General features: G+C 36.0%; 1 protein-coding gene across 4 annotated transcripts; it reads right to left on the reverse strand.

The window, feature by feature from the left end:
- Window positions 1–158: 158 nt before the first annotated feature.
- On the reverse strand, window positions 159–5,894 carry LOC110818632 (Major facilitator superfamily protein). 4 transcript variants are annotated; one of them, XM_022047568.2, is made up of 15 exons: window positions 5,643–5,892; window positions 4,839–4,971; window positions 4,355–4,466; window positions 4,178–4,245; window positions 3,953–4,085; window positions 3,214–3,313; window positions 3,000–3,112; window positions 2,760–2,853; window positions 2,170–2,323; window positions 1,864–2,007; window positions 1,710–1,783; window positions 1,425–1,513; window positions 994–1,108; window positions 599–783; window positions 194–485 (listed from the first exon to the last, which is right to left on the reverse strand). In XM_022047568.2, exons 2-14 carry the CDS (start codon window positions 4,927–4,929, stop codon window positions 601–603), a joined length of 1,470 nt encoding a protein of 489 aa, XP_021903260.1. In that variant the 5' UTR covers window positions 4,930–4,971; window positions 5,643–5,892; the 3' UTR covers window positions 194–485; window positions 599–600. The 4 variants fall into 4 exon arrangements, 3 of the variants coding, with proteins under 3 accessions (XP_021903259.1, XP_021903261.1, XP_021903260.1); XM_022047567.2 differs by having other exon boundaries at window positions 159–783; XR_015813430.1 differs by having other exon boundaries at window positions 194–783; window positions 1,425–1,509; window positions 5,643–5,894.
- Between the last annotated feature and the right edge of the window lie 11,432 nt (window positions 5,895–17,326).

Here is a 17,326-nt window from a genome sequence, read left to right on the forward strand (position 1 = left end):
TCAATGTTTTAGCCATTTTTGGAGGGTCTCCTTCCACTCTCCCTGTTGGTGATGACATCTTAGGTGAATTGCAACCATCCCTCTCGAAGGTTAGCAGTTCACTGATTAACCAGATTGAACTGGATCCTTCAACATTCTTGATTGAATTCATTAGGGACTAAAGTGGAAACTGTGAGTATATGATCATTAGATCTGAAACAATGAAATGGAAATACAATTTAAAATATATTTCTGGTCTATTCTGCCATTGCAAATGTAAATGCCTCAATTCAAACTCTGAAACGAACTTAATAAAGTTTTCAGGCTATTTCTTTCATTGGGTGGAGCCTAGTTTATCATACATATACACACGCTGACGTTTTCCTTAGAGAGCACAAACTTGTACTCACTGCAAAATCTTGACAACTGTATGGCTCTTTTTTCTTGGACAAAAACCACGAGTTCTCTTCTCAGTCTTGTCTCTCCCTGTAAATAAACAAGCTTCCCTGGAGATAGGTGCTCGAAGCATTTCCAGGATCAGTTTCTTACATGGCAGGTCGCAAGAAAAAAACCACAAGCTTACATAGACTTCCCACCCTATATTCAAATGGGGGAATACCTCTAGTTCTGTGGAAGCAGCGCAATCTCAATTTCTTGGAGCGACTTTCCTTTGGTCTCCATTACATTTCTCTTCACAAAAACAACTGCCAATAAGCAAAAGGTCGCAAACATTGAGTACAAGAGCTGTGAGCCAAGTTGCTCCAGCAAGCGCAAGAACAGCAATCCCACAAAGAAATTTATCACCTGTCAACAGCAGTTCTGGGAATGAGATAAAATAAAACTGAGCTAAAGTCATTAGTCCCCTAAAAAACACAGTTGACATTTTAAATTAAGTAGAAAGTAAGATTCCAAGTTCTGTTCAAGTTTAAATGAAACGGGTAAAAGAAACAAAAAAAAAAAGAAAAAAGAAAAAAGAAAAAGAAACAACAACATAGTAAAGCTCAAGAAAGTTACCCAGTGCACTGACATACAGACAGCCATGGCTTTGGCCCTAATTCGACTGGGGAAGATTTCTGGAAGGAGAAGACCAGGTACTGGTCCAGCTCCTACTGCAAATGTTAGAACAAACCTACACAAAGTCTTCACAATTAGTAGCTGCATCCAGTTATCGCTATACCAGAAACTGAAAAATGCTATGCAGTTATCAGGATTTAGGTAAGAACTGGGTTGGTGATTAAATGGTAAAACTTGCCATTTTTATCTCGCAAACAACACAGAAAATTACATGCAATATTGATTAATTCCACTTTTCTATATACATCACTCTATCTGGGATTTAGATAGAAAGCAACCTACAGCCAGTTCAGCACCAGATAGGCATGCCCAACATAATTGGTATACAAGAATGAAGTAAGAGAAGCAGAATTTCTAGAGATAGGACTCACATCAGCATGCCACCAACTGATAGGCACACAGCTCCAGAGTGCGATAAGGACGGACTTGCAGCAGCAACTTGGAGGAACATCGACACTGCCTAAAGGCTTCAGATATTATAGACTGATTTTACATTTAAACAACTCAGGAGAAGTTACTATTAACTTCTATTACCATTTCAGAGGTAGTTATATTAATATCTATTTAAGAAATCTATTTAAAGTGCAAATCAAGCAACTCTATAATCATAATCACTGGAAAGGCTTCAATGAACGTTGATTTGTATTAGAATGTACCATGCCCAAGAAGCTCCATAAAAGAAGCACCTTCCTGCCTAGTTTATCCATCAAAATCATCGCAACAATAGATCCTGAGAATAAGATTTCTCACATTAAGAGTCAATCAAGAAACCCAGCAGGTGCAAGAAAGCTACTGGATGAAAAGGTATACCTGAAAAATTTGCAATTCCTACAAAGACATTTGCAAGGTCCGAAGGTACTCCAGCACTTTTAAATACAGCAGAAGAGAAATAAAATACAGCATTTATACCAGATAGCTGTTGTAAAGCAAATAGGGTTGACCCAATAAAAACAACTGCAAAAGGAACGCGTGAATAACAGAGCCAAAAAGAAAATAGCATAGAGAGAGCCAAAGATGATAGCAATTAAGCACAATAGTTTCAGCAGCAGTAAAAATAAAAAGGACAGATTTACTCATAAAGCACATGAAAATGTACCAAAAACAAACCATATCTACCTCTAAAATGCCGACCATAAAATAATTCTGAGAGCTTAACAGCATCTGCGTCATCCCCCCTATCTAATTTGTACAGTTCCACCATTGCAGTTTTGACATGTGACCCTCCTAAAAGCCTCTCGTATTCAGCTTCAGCTTCAGCACTTCTTCCTCTCTTTATGAAACAAAGACACTGTTAGTGATAGTCTTATACCAAACCACCGCAAGAAAGGCTGAGTCACTTAATGGGATTAAACTCATCCAATAATAAATGGGCCACTTTAGCATAACTTTCTCTTAAGGGAAAAATGGAACTTTTAAGACAGAAAGAACACGTGAACTATGTGACAGGCAAAAATTCAAATAATAAAAAATCAGATAGAGCCACATGAAGCAGAAAACAATGTGTCAGACAGAAGATGCACAATTGTCACACCGACACAAAATCACTCATGTAGACTACACAAATACTGATAAGAACAAATAATAACATCATGCAAGCATCGAAAACACCTGATACATTTTTTACCAATCATCAACTGATCAGTATATGAAACTTAAGATTTCAGTCATGCAGCCCAAAGCAAAGAATTATTTGAAGTTGAAAGAACCTTGTACAGCCAATGAGGAGACTCTGCACAAAACATCATTCCAAGGGCAAGTATCACAGCAGGAATTGTAGATACCAAGAAACAAATGCGCCACCTGAACATTTTTAAATTAGAAAAGCATTGTTGATACACTCTTAAAGATGCAGATAAAATGATAATGAGTGCTCCTTAAGTTGGGAAAAGTGTGTTTGAAAGATTCATATTAACATACGATCAAGCTATTACAAATGCACATCTTACCAGCCAGAGATTTCTTGGACAGGGATACCAATTAACAAAGCCCCCATTAGTCCAAGACATGTTGCAATTTGGATGAAACTTCCATAAGTTCCCCTCACGAAAGCAGGAGAAACCTACTCAAATAAAAAATAAAATTTCAGTTACAGAAAGAAACTTCCTACATTGATGAACAAAACAATACCCGAAAAGCAATTCAGAAATATGTGTTACGCACCTCTGTCACATAAAGGGCTGCAACAGGGGGCCCAAGACCCATTCCACTCCCAACTAATAGCCTTCCTAAAAGCATTCCCTCAAGATTTTTAGCTGTTGCACTGAAAAATGATGAATGTTTTCTTGATCAGGATTTCAAGAGAGACCAGAAAGGCAGTAACTTACAGTTAAGAGTGTTAAACACTCTCTAGACATGAACAGGGAAAAATAAACTGTCTTCAGATAGAAAGAGGTTATAAGATAGTAGCTATTCACTTTTTTTTGTTCTCAAGAAGAGCTATTCATGACTTTTGACTATGGCATGACTTAACACACAACTAATAATCACTGACAATGTAAAACTATAAAACTGTCATGAGCCAAACCAAAGGTAATATAACTTCCTAATATCAGATTATTATCTCAACTTTGTATTACTTTAAAATCAAGAGATAGTAAATGTTTTCTTTCGGGATGTAATAAGATAAAGTTGTCATGCATTGAGTCTGACTTTCCAATTGCTTTTTACATTACCCAGGTATGGAAATAAGTTATGCTTCAAGCTATGTAATATACAACCAGAAACCTGAGTTAGAATTATCAACTAATGTCGAAAAACTCAGTGGGACGTCAATGACATCAAAATTGCAGATCAAAGCTGGAGGCATTCATTAATAAAAACAAAGGAAAACAGGGTGACGTGTATGTCTTAATGTTGCATGCTATAGCTATGTTCATTGCCATGATAACAAAAAGGTCACCTGATCAAGGCCCCAATGATCATAGGCAAAGCACATAACTGAAAAGCCATACGGCGTCCAACTCCATCAGCTATCCAGCCACTAAAGAGAGATCCAACAAAAGCACCGCCCAAACATGTACTCACCACCAGACCTTCATTAACATAAAGCCATATAATGAATCAAATTAGAGACAGTAATGGAAGTCATAGTGTAGCAGAAAAAGGAATATCAACTGTACAATACCTTCTGCCAGGGTATTCCCGTTGAAGCCAAGATCCAGAGAGATGCTTTCGAGTGGTTCATTGACTACTCTGGTAGAAGATTCAATAGGCTTACGTAAAATGCCTGATATTGAGTTCTAATAGGAATAGGACAATGAAGATGAAAGGCCAAATGCTAAGTTGAAGACAATGCACAAACCCTAAATGGTAGCCAAATAAGAACGAAGATATGGTTGCCACCAGAACATGTATGAATGAACGTTGCCAAGGAGGATTTGTAGTTTCCACACCCATATCATTCTGTAAAGGAGCTAAAACAAAAAAAGAGAATTAAACCAAAGTGTTATTGCAGATGGCTAAATTTCGGTTGTCAAGATTTTAAAAAAACCAACAATTCATCTTGTCTAGTGATTATACTCCACAAAGAATCTATATTTTATTATATGAATTTCCCACTTAAATTTTTGTATTTGTTCCCTTATCTATTCTTCCTCAATCCAATATCACAGAAGTATAGCAAATTCCCTAGAGACTGCCAAAGTGCCAATGCTCTAGAGCATATCGACGCACTAAACGCCTCATATTCAAACTGGAAAAATGCGCTGAATCTATCAAATTCAACAAAAGGCCAATGTTAAGAGTAGGATTAAGCAAAATAACTCAGTAGGCAATGGATACATTACCCGAGTTATCTTCTACATCAGTTACTGGTGAATAATCTCTTGATGACATTCTTTTGTACATTGATGTTGCCTCGCGCTGATGTCCCCACATGCCAAACTCCAAATCACCTGATTCAGAGAGTTTTTGAATACTCTGCAATACCAGATCATGACATCAACTTCCCATTTCAGGTCAACACGGATTCCATATATCAGTAATAGTATCAGCAAAAACATTGCATTTCCACTTCAACTGAAATGCATTTGTCAATTTTTCTCAAGTAAAACAACATGGGATATCGGAAGCCTGTCCGTTCCTTTATTTTCCCGTCGTGCTTAACAACGAAACAGAAGCCAGCCTGATATAAAAGATCCGTCTGATCTGACATTCTCATCTATTTACTTAAACCTTTGTAAAACCTAAGGCGAAGAAAAGACAAACAAGAAAAGAAGGCCTATAGAAGAAGCTAAATCAATATTCTGCATGACCAATGAAGCCAGGATTACCGAATGCGGAAGTAATCATGTAATATTCAGTGCTTATAACATTCTTTTTCCCTCGATTTATCACCAGACAAATGGAAGCGAGAAAAAAAAAAAAGCAGAGAACATCCAAAATAAACATGACATCTTGAATTAACAAAAAAAGAATCATTACGATAAATACATCCAGCAAGCAAAATCAAACCAATTCCGAAATGATTAGAGAAGTGGTAGAATTAATCAAATGAAGCATCAATCAACTTAAAAAATCAACAAAACTTAACGAAAAACTAACTCCGATTCCCAAAACTTGTTAACACAAGAAAATACACAGCTGATTACCGGATTCTTCCCCGATCATTAAACGATGAAGACGAGATCTAAACAGAAATGAGCTGAGAACTTTCAGGTGAAACTCGCATGACAATCAAACAAAAGAAGTTATAAGACAATTCGAGAGAGACTTTATATAGAAGGAGAAGCAAAGCAGGGTCAGGGCTATCGTGCGCCGGACGCGGAGGCTTAAGGAGTGAGAAAGGTAGGTTTCTTAAATACGGAGAACGAAACAGAGCAACTACCATAATTTTTTGGGGTGTACAGAGAAAAGTTGTAAAGGAAGCAGGGAAAGCGACAAAGAACACTGTTGAAAATTAATTAAGTTAATCAAAAACAACTTTAAATCCCAATTAATCTAATTATTATTGCGATCTTTTCGGTGGTTAGCGTACGAGGAGATTCGGCGCTCGGACAGGTGTCTGCTATATGACGGTGACAGTTGGACTTGCTTAACTTAATTATTAAAATATTAGTGGAGGGATTTTAGTAAGGGCATTTTAGACATTTTAACTGTTTTGCTGAACTTAATTATTAAAATATTATTGGTAGCCTTTCGTAAGGTCATTTAGGACATTTTATGCATTAATTTGCGGTTCCAGTTACGACAATTGGCAAATGCCGACAGTGTACAGAAAGCAATATTTTCTTTTCATTTTAATATTTTCAGATAACCCTCTGAAGCTCCCCTCTATAGGCAATTACCATATGGGTCTACAACATGGTCACGGGAAAATGTCAACTTCTATGACAAATTACCCTTTTTTTTTTAAGACAATTTTTAAGATATCACAAATTATACAATTTTTTTTTTAACTTTTACAATTTCGACAGTCATGCTATTCTTAAATTATTGTACAGAGATCTTCTAATTGTAATTTAAAATGTTGAAGTAATAATTCATGCCAAAACCAACCAACCCAAATTTAGGTCGGATTCAGCTCGATTCAATCCAAAAAAAATAGGTCATATAGAACAACATTGACCAAAAGTAATAAGGACAAGTGACTTGACAAACTCAAAAAATAAAAATAAAAACATGAAGAAAATAGAGAAAGGAAGGTTCGTGCGCGATGCGAAAATCTTTACACGATCTACTTCCACTTTTAAATTTCACGTAGTTGCCGATTTCTTGCTAATTTATCTTCATTGTGCTCATAGAATTAGGAAAAACCATTATCTTTTTTTTGTATTTAAGCAATTCATAACATCAATAAAAAATATATTAAAATTTTTCAGAAAAACACAATCTTGTTTCTCACTATAAGCATAAACGAAACTCATCAGGTTTGGTTCTTCTCCAATTGGAACCTATCAGTTGGTATAAGAACATGTTTAGCATGGCATCTAGCAAATAAAGGATTGAAAACTTGGAGGTCAGTGTCGATAGTCTGCAGGATAGTATGTCTAGAATGGGGGTCGGCATGGTTGACAAATTTTGCCAGATTGAGGAAACGCTGAAGCAACTCACAAAAACTTTGGTGATGAATCGATAATGCTCCAGCAATAATACTACGAGCTAAGCTGGCCAAATGCGACTTAACAGAGATGACGACACCGAGAGAACATACAAAGGCCGATATATGTTCTGCTCCAAACTAGCGAAGCTTGAGTTTATCACTTATTCTAGCGATAACCCAACTAAATGATTCAAGCAGGTCGAGCAATTCTTCAAGCACCAGAATACCACCAAAGCTCACAAAGTTTCCCTGGCTTCCTTCCACCTCAAAAGAGAAGCCAACCTGTTGTGGCAATGGATGCGGCAAACATACAGGAAAGAAGGAAGAGAGGTCACCTAAGTTGCATTCATGGACGAGCTCTGAGTCTATTTTGGGCCGACGAAATGTGAAGATTTTGATGGACCTAGAAGGCTTTGGTGAAAACTTTTACTGGTGGGCTTAAGCTTGAAATAGCATATGAAGTCAAGATGTTTCGGCCCAAGTTCTTGAAGGAAGTGATTAATCTAGCCCCCATGAGAGAAGATCAATTGAATCGGCTACGCTGATCTCACCAGTTCGAGCAAGTTGGGACCACTCAATCGTCCCAAGTGCTAGCAGCTCCATTATCACAAACCATAACTATTTCACCCCCCGCCACCAACAAATCTCTTAAGATCAATGCAGAGGCAACAAACAAAAGGGTTGTACTTCAACTGTGATGAGCGACTAATGACCTAATTGTGCACTCAAACTAGTCAACAAAAATGATATTTGTGCACTTTATTAAATCCCCCACACTTATCTTATGTTTTCCCCCAAGCACCACACAATACAAATCAGCAACTCTAAACTCTTCACTTTCAACCCATCTCTTCCTAAAAATTATATCATAACTCGATCTGTTACGTATAACTTTAAATTGAAAAAAAAACAACCATCAACTAATAGTTTATATGATAGAGTTTCATAAAACCACACAAATGAATAGTCACTTTAACTAATATCCAAACATGAAATGGAAGAGTCTTGCAATTTTAGCATATATTTATTTTCATTGAGAAAAGCAGTCAATACATAGTGGAACAACCACCAACCTGACCAGATATGAATATTTCATGCATTTAGTTCATGCTAAAACTATAAAATTTATTTGTAGCTAACTTGAGCATTTTTCTTGATTGTTTAAAATGTTACTAACCTTTTAATGCAAGTACAAACATTTGTGATTAGTACTCAGTTACTCAGCTGGACATAATTTTAAGTGGTTACACTACTCATAGTTATTTGACTAGTAGAGTATATTATTATTTGTGCTCTTTTTTTTCAATCACAATTCTAAATATGAACCATAAAATTCCAAACACACAAATCATATTAAGTTGCAGTAAAGTTCTTTCGAAGAATTGGCAGTCACTCAATGATAAGAGAAAATCAATTTTAATAGACAAACCTCAAACAAGTCATGTTTAAGGCAACAAAAAATAACTATTCATTGTGTGAAAAGATGAAAAACAAGCTATAATTCTTAGAATATAGTTGTAATTACAATTCAATAATCGAATATGACGTCTAAGTCATTTTAAGAATGACTGGAATAGTTGTGAAAATTTGAACTGAAAATTGTTGAATGTATATTTGTGGTTGACAAAAAATACAAAGTCAAAATGTTCAGCGATAAATATCATAGAAAAATGAGAATGCAACAGAAATAATAAAGTAAAATACTAAATGAACCACTCAAAATGCAGAATACCTCTCCCCCACACTTAAACCACACATTGCCTTCAATGTGTTATAAATGATGATTAAGTAAATAGAAAAGGAGCGAAGGAACAAGTCAACTCCCCTTATGACGTGTCTTAGAAGTGGGGCAAAACTGAAAGTTGTCAGTTTTGGTTTGGTCAAAATTGGAACCCCATAGCTCTCGTCACTACTTGGGTCACTTTCTTTATCTTGTCCACTTTCTCTATCATGTATAAGTCCCAATGTCTCTTAGTTAGTCGCTCCTCCATCTTCTAAATTTGTTGCAATGTGATTACCAAAGGTAGGGTGGATGGTTATAGGGCAACAACCAATGTGGATTTTGTGATTATTAAGGGACCCGTGGCATTAAACTTGGGCAAGGTTTATGTAAATGTCCCAAATTAAAACCCAATAAAAATTTACACGTACCACTCTATTAATGAACTACAAATGATAAAAAAAAAATCAGAAAAATAAAAAAAGAAAAAGATGATAAAAATAAGAAAAATATGAAAATATAAACATCCCAAAAATAAAATAACATGCTTAAGATAAGAGGAAAAAAAATAAATGGGTCACTTCTCACGTAGCACCATTATTTATTTTTTCCTATGTTAGACATTATTAGTTCTTAAGCACTCTAATTAATTTGTCTTTTTCTAGCCTGCTTAATTTGTTAGAAATTATCACTGGGAGGGTTTCCTCTTCTCCCAAGAACACATATTTCAAATGTCTAGGCAACAATTTAAGCTCCAACTTTGGTGCTTGTATAATAGAAGGTAGAAATTTTATATGAGAAATAGGAAGGTCAACACATGGTGCAATGCTCTTTTGAGGTTTAAGTGCCTCCAATTCGAACACCATATCTTGTAGATGCTCTTCAACAATAAAATCCTCTTCTAGATCTTTAAGTTGTCTATATTAAAGTCATTATAAAGTACAATATTCAACTTATCATTATGGCTTACATCAAAATAGTTTTTACTTAAATGATCTATATTATCCATACCATACATATAAAACACATAATTAGGACATTTCATAACATCATAAACATTAAATTTTATAATTTCTCTATCAAACTCCACAGTAAGTGTACCGTCTTACACATCTATTTTTGTCTTGGCTGTACTAAGAAAAGATCTTCCTAGTATAATATCATATGAATTAGATAATTTATCATCTTTCATGTCTAACACATAAAAACCAGTAAGAAAAATGAGATTATCAACTTGGACTAACACATCTTGTGGGACTTTTTCAAGATAAACGACCGACCTATCAGCTAGTTAAATTATGATACCTATTTTTTTAATGGACCAGCATCCAAATTTAAATACATGGACAATGACAAGACGTTTATTAATGCTTTTAAATCACACATGATTTTCTTTATGCATAAATTATCTATTTTATAAGAAATAATGAACATACTTTGGTCCTTGCATTTAGGAGGTAGTTTCCTCTAAATTATGATCAAAACATTTTCCCCCACACTTACTTTTTCATTGTAGCTTAGTTTTTTCTTGTTGGTATATAGCTCCTTTAGAAACTTAACAATCAAGGACCTACTTAATTGAATCGAGTAAATTAATGTTTACCTCGACCTTGCGAAAACTTTTTAGGATCTCTTTACCTTCTTTTCATTCTTTGATTTTACGAATCTTTCTCTATATGGTGGACTGGTTGTCAACGATGTTGGCTTGTTAGAATTAGCCTTGGCTCTATTGGTATGGGCATTATCATTAACAAAAACCTTTGGTTCTATGTCTTTCCGTAAGCCTTACCCATGGGTTATCTTATAGGGATTTCTAGCAGTTCCTTACCATTTTTCAACTTGACAGCACTTACATTTTGCTTTAGATTCATATCACTTTGAGATAGCAGTTTGCCTTGAGATTCTAGCTTACTCAAAGATATTTCTAAATGGCTCATCTGGGTCTCTAAATTTTCGATGTTTGCTTTTATTTCCTGGATACTTATTCTTATCTCTTGGATGTTTGCTCTTGTCTCTTATTAAAATTGTTGGGTATTAGGAGTAAGTAATTTAACAATTTTCTCAAGAGACATACTTTGTGTTGGAGGTGGTGGTTATTGTTGTAGAGTAGTCTTGGTTGAAATTGTTGGAAATTTGGTTGTCTTATTTCATAACTAAAAGTAGAATGATCCCTCCATCCCAAGTTATAAGTGTTAGAGAATGGGTCATATCTCTTTTATGGTTGATAGGAAAATTCTCCTATTATATTGACCTGTTGTTGGTCATCTTCTTAAAATATATAAAACATGTATAGGATGTCCCAAGTGCGTACAAATTCTATAAACTCCAATTTATTGAGTGTTACATGCAACTATGCTTCGCACCAAAATAGTTAGTTGTAAAGTTTAGAATTAAATTGAAGATATATTTACCTCATTCACCCTTTTTGGGGTGCCTTGCGTGTTTCCAAATTGTTGCGAAGTGGTAGCCATGATTGTTATCAAATCTCTAACTTGTTGAGGTATTTTATTCACTATGGCACTGCCACTAACAACATCCAACATCATTCTATTTGTGGGCAATAGTCTTTCATAAAAATAATGAATGATGGACTATTCCAGGATGTGATGTTGTGAGCAGCTTACACACAACCGCTTAAACATCTCCCAATAGTCGTGGAGATACTCTGATTCTTTTTTCTTTATCCCATATATTTTTTCCCCATTTCAGTAGCTCTAAAGGTGGGAAAAAAATCCATTTAAAAATATTTTTACCATATCCACCCAATTGGTAATCAAACCCGGAGGTAGATAGAGTAAAAAATCCTTAGCTGCATCATCTAAAGAAAAAGAGAATGTCCTTAATTTTATTTTTTCTTCAGAAACTCCTTATGGTTTTATACTACAACACACGACATAGAATTCCTTGAGATGTTTATGGGGGTTTTCATTCTCCAATCACCAAAATTTAGGTAGCAGATGAATTAGTCCGGACTTCAGTTTAGATGCCACTTCTAATACTAGACAAGTGATGCAAAGGGGTTGTTGGTTGGTAGGCAGGATTGCCAACTCTCTCAATGTACATTCCTCGGTCATCTATTCTTCTTCTACTTTGGATTTGATAGCTGTGTCTTGATTACACTCTTAAGTTATGACTTCTAACTCTTTTCTCCTCAACTTAGTTTATTTCCTCAAGTGTTGAGCAGTCTGTTCAATTTTTAAATTATAAAGAAGTGGTTCCTCACAATCAAGTCTGGTCATAAAAAGAATTAAATTAGTTTAACTTCAATTCTCCAGCAACAAAGCCAAAATTTGATGGTTGTCGAATAAACCAAAAATAAATTCTTATTCTAATAATAAATTAAATTATAGTAGTAGTGAATAAAGTCGAATCCATAAAGAATTGAGATATAATATTCTCTTATGGCCAACAATTGAATAAAATGAAAAGAGTGAAATTTTTATTTTGAACTGAAAATGAATACTTAAGCTATTAAGATAAGTCAGCAGAAAATAAATCAATAGATTATATAAAATAAAACTCAATATGAATAAATTCTAGTCAGAAAAACAATTTCAACTTTAATGGTTCAGATTCATTTCCTCTTTAAATGCGATCAGACAGTCGAAATTAAACACGATGAACGGCTCAGATTAAAGGGAGATGAGTATAAATATTTCGCTTCACAACGAACCCTAACCCTAGCCGTCAGCCCCCTTGCCGGAGAAGAAGAACCAGTCGCCGGAGAAGGGAGCCGATTGCCGCCCCCCGCCGCGCTGGAGCCACCCCGGACAGCCAAAAAAAGGTTTAAAAAATTTTGTTTGCTCGAAATTTGATTTTGAACACCCCATGATCAAATCGGAGTAAACAGACCGGCGAATGAGCCGAAAATTACGGATAAAGCCCGACAGTGCCACTGCATAAAAAACTAAAAATCACCTCCGGTGAGCCCCTTCCCGATTCTCGTCTCGTGCGATTTTTTCACTATTATATTCATCATTCTATTTTCTACAGTTTGACTGAAGAAAAATGTCCAACTGCGAAGGTGAGCTGGCAGAGCCGCCGCACTGAAAAATTCCACCACCAGTGAGTTTTTATTTTTTGACTTTTTTTGGCCAACCGAGGCCCCTTAACGTGTTTTCTCGTAGGATGAGTATAAAATTGGTCAAAATCAGCCAAAACTGGCCGAAAATGGCCAATCCGAGGCAAACCAACGGCAGTGTCGACGTCGGAGCACGGCGATGCCGCTGTGCTGGAATCTTGAAATTGGCTGGAAAAGGTTTTTAACATCGAATTTTGGATTTTTTAGGATATTTTTAGATACTTGAAGTGTGTTTTAATCTCCAAAGAAAAATTCAGGAAATCCAGGGACTGCCAGTAGGCGCAGCTGAAAGTTTAGTATTTTAGACACCGATTCGTGTAAGAATCACTCACCTTATTTCCTATTATGAAATTGAAGTTTAATTAAAAATAATATGGTATTTTTTGTAATTTAAAAAACTTTGATAATTAATTACAGGTTACTAATGGAATCAAAACCGGTTATTTATTACGGTTGTCCTGTTTTAACTGATTGTTTGATTTTATAGTTTTAAATGCATGATAATATACTAAAATTAGTAAGATAATTCAGTTGTGTTTCTTTGATGCATATATTGCTTGTCTTGTGTGATTTATAGTTAAATTGTGAAACTGAAATTAAATGTAAATGAAAAATTGATTGGTTAAATGGATGAATTAATAATAGCCTTACTGGATATCCTGCGATATGGTGGACGGATCGGATATATAAAGAACCCTACTATGAACGTCGTCTCATATCGAACGGGGTATCGAGGATTGGTATTTTTTATGTTCATACTGGACGGGATATTGAGGGAAGGTATTCTTTGCGCTCATACCAGATGAGGTATGGGAACAGCCCGTTTTACCCTCATACCAAACGGGGGTATTGATGGATGGTACTTTTGGCGCTCATACCAGACGGGGTATGGGGACGGCCGGTTAGTTGACAATGTTAAATAATGGTTCACGCGTAGTGGAAACATCCTTATGGATCCCATGGATACCAATAGGCAGGTAAAAAGAAGAAATTGTTATTCTGCCTAATTGAATATGAGAGTATGATATTGGTTGTGTTATTGCCTCTATAGATCAGTTTTGAAAATCTTGTTACGGTAAGTATGCAGTAAATAATTTTATTTATAATAAATAAATTTACTTAAATTAAGAGCTACATTAGTTATTTTTATGATTTTTACCCACCTTCATTTCTGTATTGATGAGTAGTGTGACATTCTTACTGGACTAGTATAGCTCACTCTTTCATTAAACATTCATATCAAGAGTACCAATATCCAAATTCCGATCCACAAAAGGGTTACGAATAGGATGCCCAGTTGTTTACTTTCTATTTATTTCTTTAATTTTTTATTTGTTCTTTTAGAAGAGCCATTTCCGTAACCATATTGGGTATTTTAAATTATTGTGTAAAGAATGTGACCCCTAACTTTGTTATTTTGCTTCCGTATTCAATTTATAATTTTATTTCCTTTCAATTTTGTGGGACGTTACAGTTGGTATCAGAGCCACATTTCTCGGAACTATTCCTTGCACAAAGACTTAAAAATACAAAATACAAACTACTGCACAACCCTTCCTTATGAAAAATAAGTAGAAAGACACGAGGAGATGAGGTCCATTACTGAACATGGCAACCCAAAACAGGTCGCTTCGAGAGGATGTCAATCGGCTCTTCGAGATTTTAAAGAGACTCATCTTTGTTAGTGAGCCAAGGAAGTGAGGAGGGAACTATCTGATCCTCCACCACTTCAACACTATGAGTCACCCCTACAATAAGAGGATTTAACACCATCTCGTGCAACCTTGCTCCTCCATCGTATCATCCGACACCATCACAATACAATTTGGAGCCCCTACTATATCATCTGGCATCGTTACAGAGCCACCCGGTCCCTCCCCAGCAACATTTGGCCCCTATTCCACGGGACTCAGTTTCACCCATGATGGATTTGATAGAGATTAACACAAGGGATCCTGATTTGTTTCAAAGAATGAACTGGTTAGCGACATATCACGCCAGCATAGATTTTTTCCACGAGAAAAATTATATTTAAGCCTTCTAACAAAGAGTCATTTACAAGTTAATAAAAGTTTCAAATATTATTTTTCCCTAACAAATTCTTTAGTACATAGCGCTTTAACTCGATTGTTTTCCTTACAAAATAATAATTTAAGAAAGAAATTTGTATTCAAGAGATCTTGATAGTCCGAGACTTTCTGGATGTGTTTCCTGATGAACCTCTCAGACCATCAGTGGATAGGGAAGTTAAGTTCACCATAAACCTTTAGTCTGGTACGCAGCTCATCTCAGTTTTTCCTTACTGAAGGAGTCATGTAGACATGGAAGAGTTAAGGAAATAGATCAAGAAATTGCAAGATAATGGGTTCATCCGACACCGTGTTTCTCCTTGGAGTGTTGGAGTCTCATTTGCAAGGAAGGAGAGATAGAACGTTAAGGTTATGTATTGACTATAAGGGACTGAACAGAGTCACGATCAAGAGCAAGTAACCCCTCCAAGATCGATGACCTTTTTGATTAGTTGCAGGGGCCTAGGTCTTCTCCAAAATAGACCTGCGTTCAGGTTATCATCAAGTAAAGATCAAGGTAGAAAACATTTCTAAAAATAAATTTTTGAACTAGGTATGGACACTATGAGTTCCTAGTTATGTCATTTGGATTAACCAACACACCAACCATCTTCATGGATTCAATGAACAAGATTTTCAGACAATTTCTGGATCAGTTCATCATTGTATTTGTCAATGATATCATAATCTATTTCAAAAATAGAAAGGAACACGCTCATTATCTGACTCAGGTTTTGCAGGTTCTCAGAGAAAAGAAGTTGTATGCAAAGTTGAGTAAGTGTGGGTTCTACCTCGAGCATACTACCTTCCTAGGGTATATCATATTAAGGGATAAAGTGTCAATAAACCCCCAAAAAGTTGAGGCAGTGCTCGACTGAAAAATATTGACATCGGTCAAGGAGATTCTTAAAGTGTCAATGAACCCCCAAAAAGTTGAGGCAGTGCTCGACTGAAAAATATTGACATCGGTCAAGGAGATTCTTAGCTTTTTGGGGATGGTAGGTTATTACCGCAAGTTTGTGGAAGGATTTTCTAGCCTATCTGCTCCTTTGACTCGGCTCACAAAAAAGAACGTCAAGTTTGAGTGAAACGAGTACTGTGAAAGGATTTTTTCAAAACTAAAGAAATGGTTGACTACTGCACCTGTGTTAGCCTTGCTGAGCCGGACAGGTGGATATACAGTTTATAGTGATGCCTTCTACCTGGGTTTGGGTTGGGTTGTGTTCTGATGTAGCATTAGAAAGTCATAGTCTATGGGTCCAGACAATTGAAGAGTCATGAGAAAAACTACCACACCCATGACTTAGAACTTACCACGATTATCTACGACTTAAAGATTTAGCACCATTACTTGTATGGGAAAACTTTTCAAATCTATACCGACTATAAGAACTTGAAACACATATTCACTCAAAAGGATCTCAATATGCGTCAGATAAGATGGATAGAACTCCTCAAGGACTACGATTGCAACATCTTGTATCAACCGGGTAAGAGCAATGTGGTAACCGACGCACTCAATAGAAAAAGTACAAGTATATTAGCTCACCTAATGGTTTCAGAATGCAGGGTAATAGGGGCCGCACAACAAGTACAACTTTAGGATCTGAAGAGAGTTACATGTTTGACCCATCTGACTATTCAACTTGAGTTGATCCAAGAAATAAAGGAAGCTTAATTCGTCGATTCCACCCTAACAGCTCTTTAGAAAGATGCAGAACAGGGAGTAAATTCAGAATTTTGAGTCTCTGCCGATGAGTTATTCAGATTTTAGGACAGGCTGTGTGTTTCATGTGACAGTGAGCTGAAAAGGATATCATGACAGAGACTCATTGCTTAAAGTTTTTCATGCATCACGGTAGCACTAAGATGTATCAAAGTATGTAGTCTTGATTTTAGTGGAACGGGATGAAAAGAAAGGTGGCCTACTTTATTTCCAAGTGTCTCGTATGTCAACAAATCAAGGCAAAACATCAATGTCCAGACGAGCTATTTCAGCCATTACCAATTCTGGAGTGGAAGTGAGAACACATCACAATAGATTTCGTGACATGATTGCCTAAGGCACGCTCAGGACATGATGTCATTTGAAAAATTATTGACTAGCTCACCAAGTCTACCCACTTCTTAACCATCAAGATTACTAACCCCTTTTTACAAGTTAGTAAGAATGTATATCCGGGAGGCAGTCATATTACATGGAGTGCCAGTGATAGTAGTATCTGATAGGGACCCCAGGTTCACTTCTCAGTTCTGGTTTAGTTTTTAATAAGTCATGGGAATAAACTGTCTCTTAGTACCCCATTCCACTCTCAGACCGATGGACAATTATAAAGGATGATCCGCACACTAGAGGATATGCT

This window comes from Carica papaya, chromosome 7 (genome assembly GCF_054855325.1).
Source record: "Carica papaya isolate Zhongbai chromosome 7, ASM5485532v1, whole genome shotgun sequence".
NCBI lineage: Eukaryota > Viridiplantae > Streptophyta > Magnoliopsida > Brassicales > Caricaceae > Carica > Carica papaya.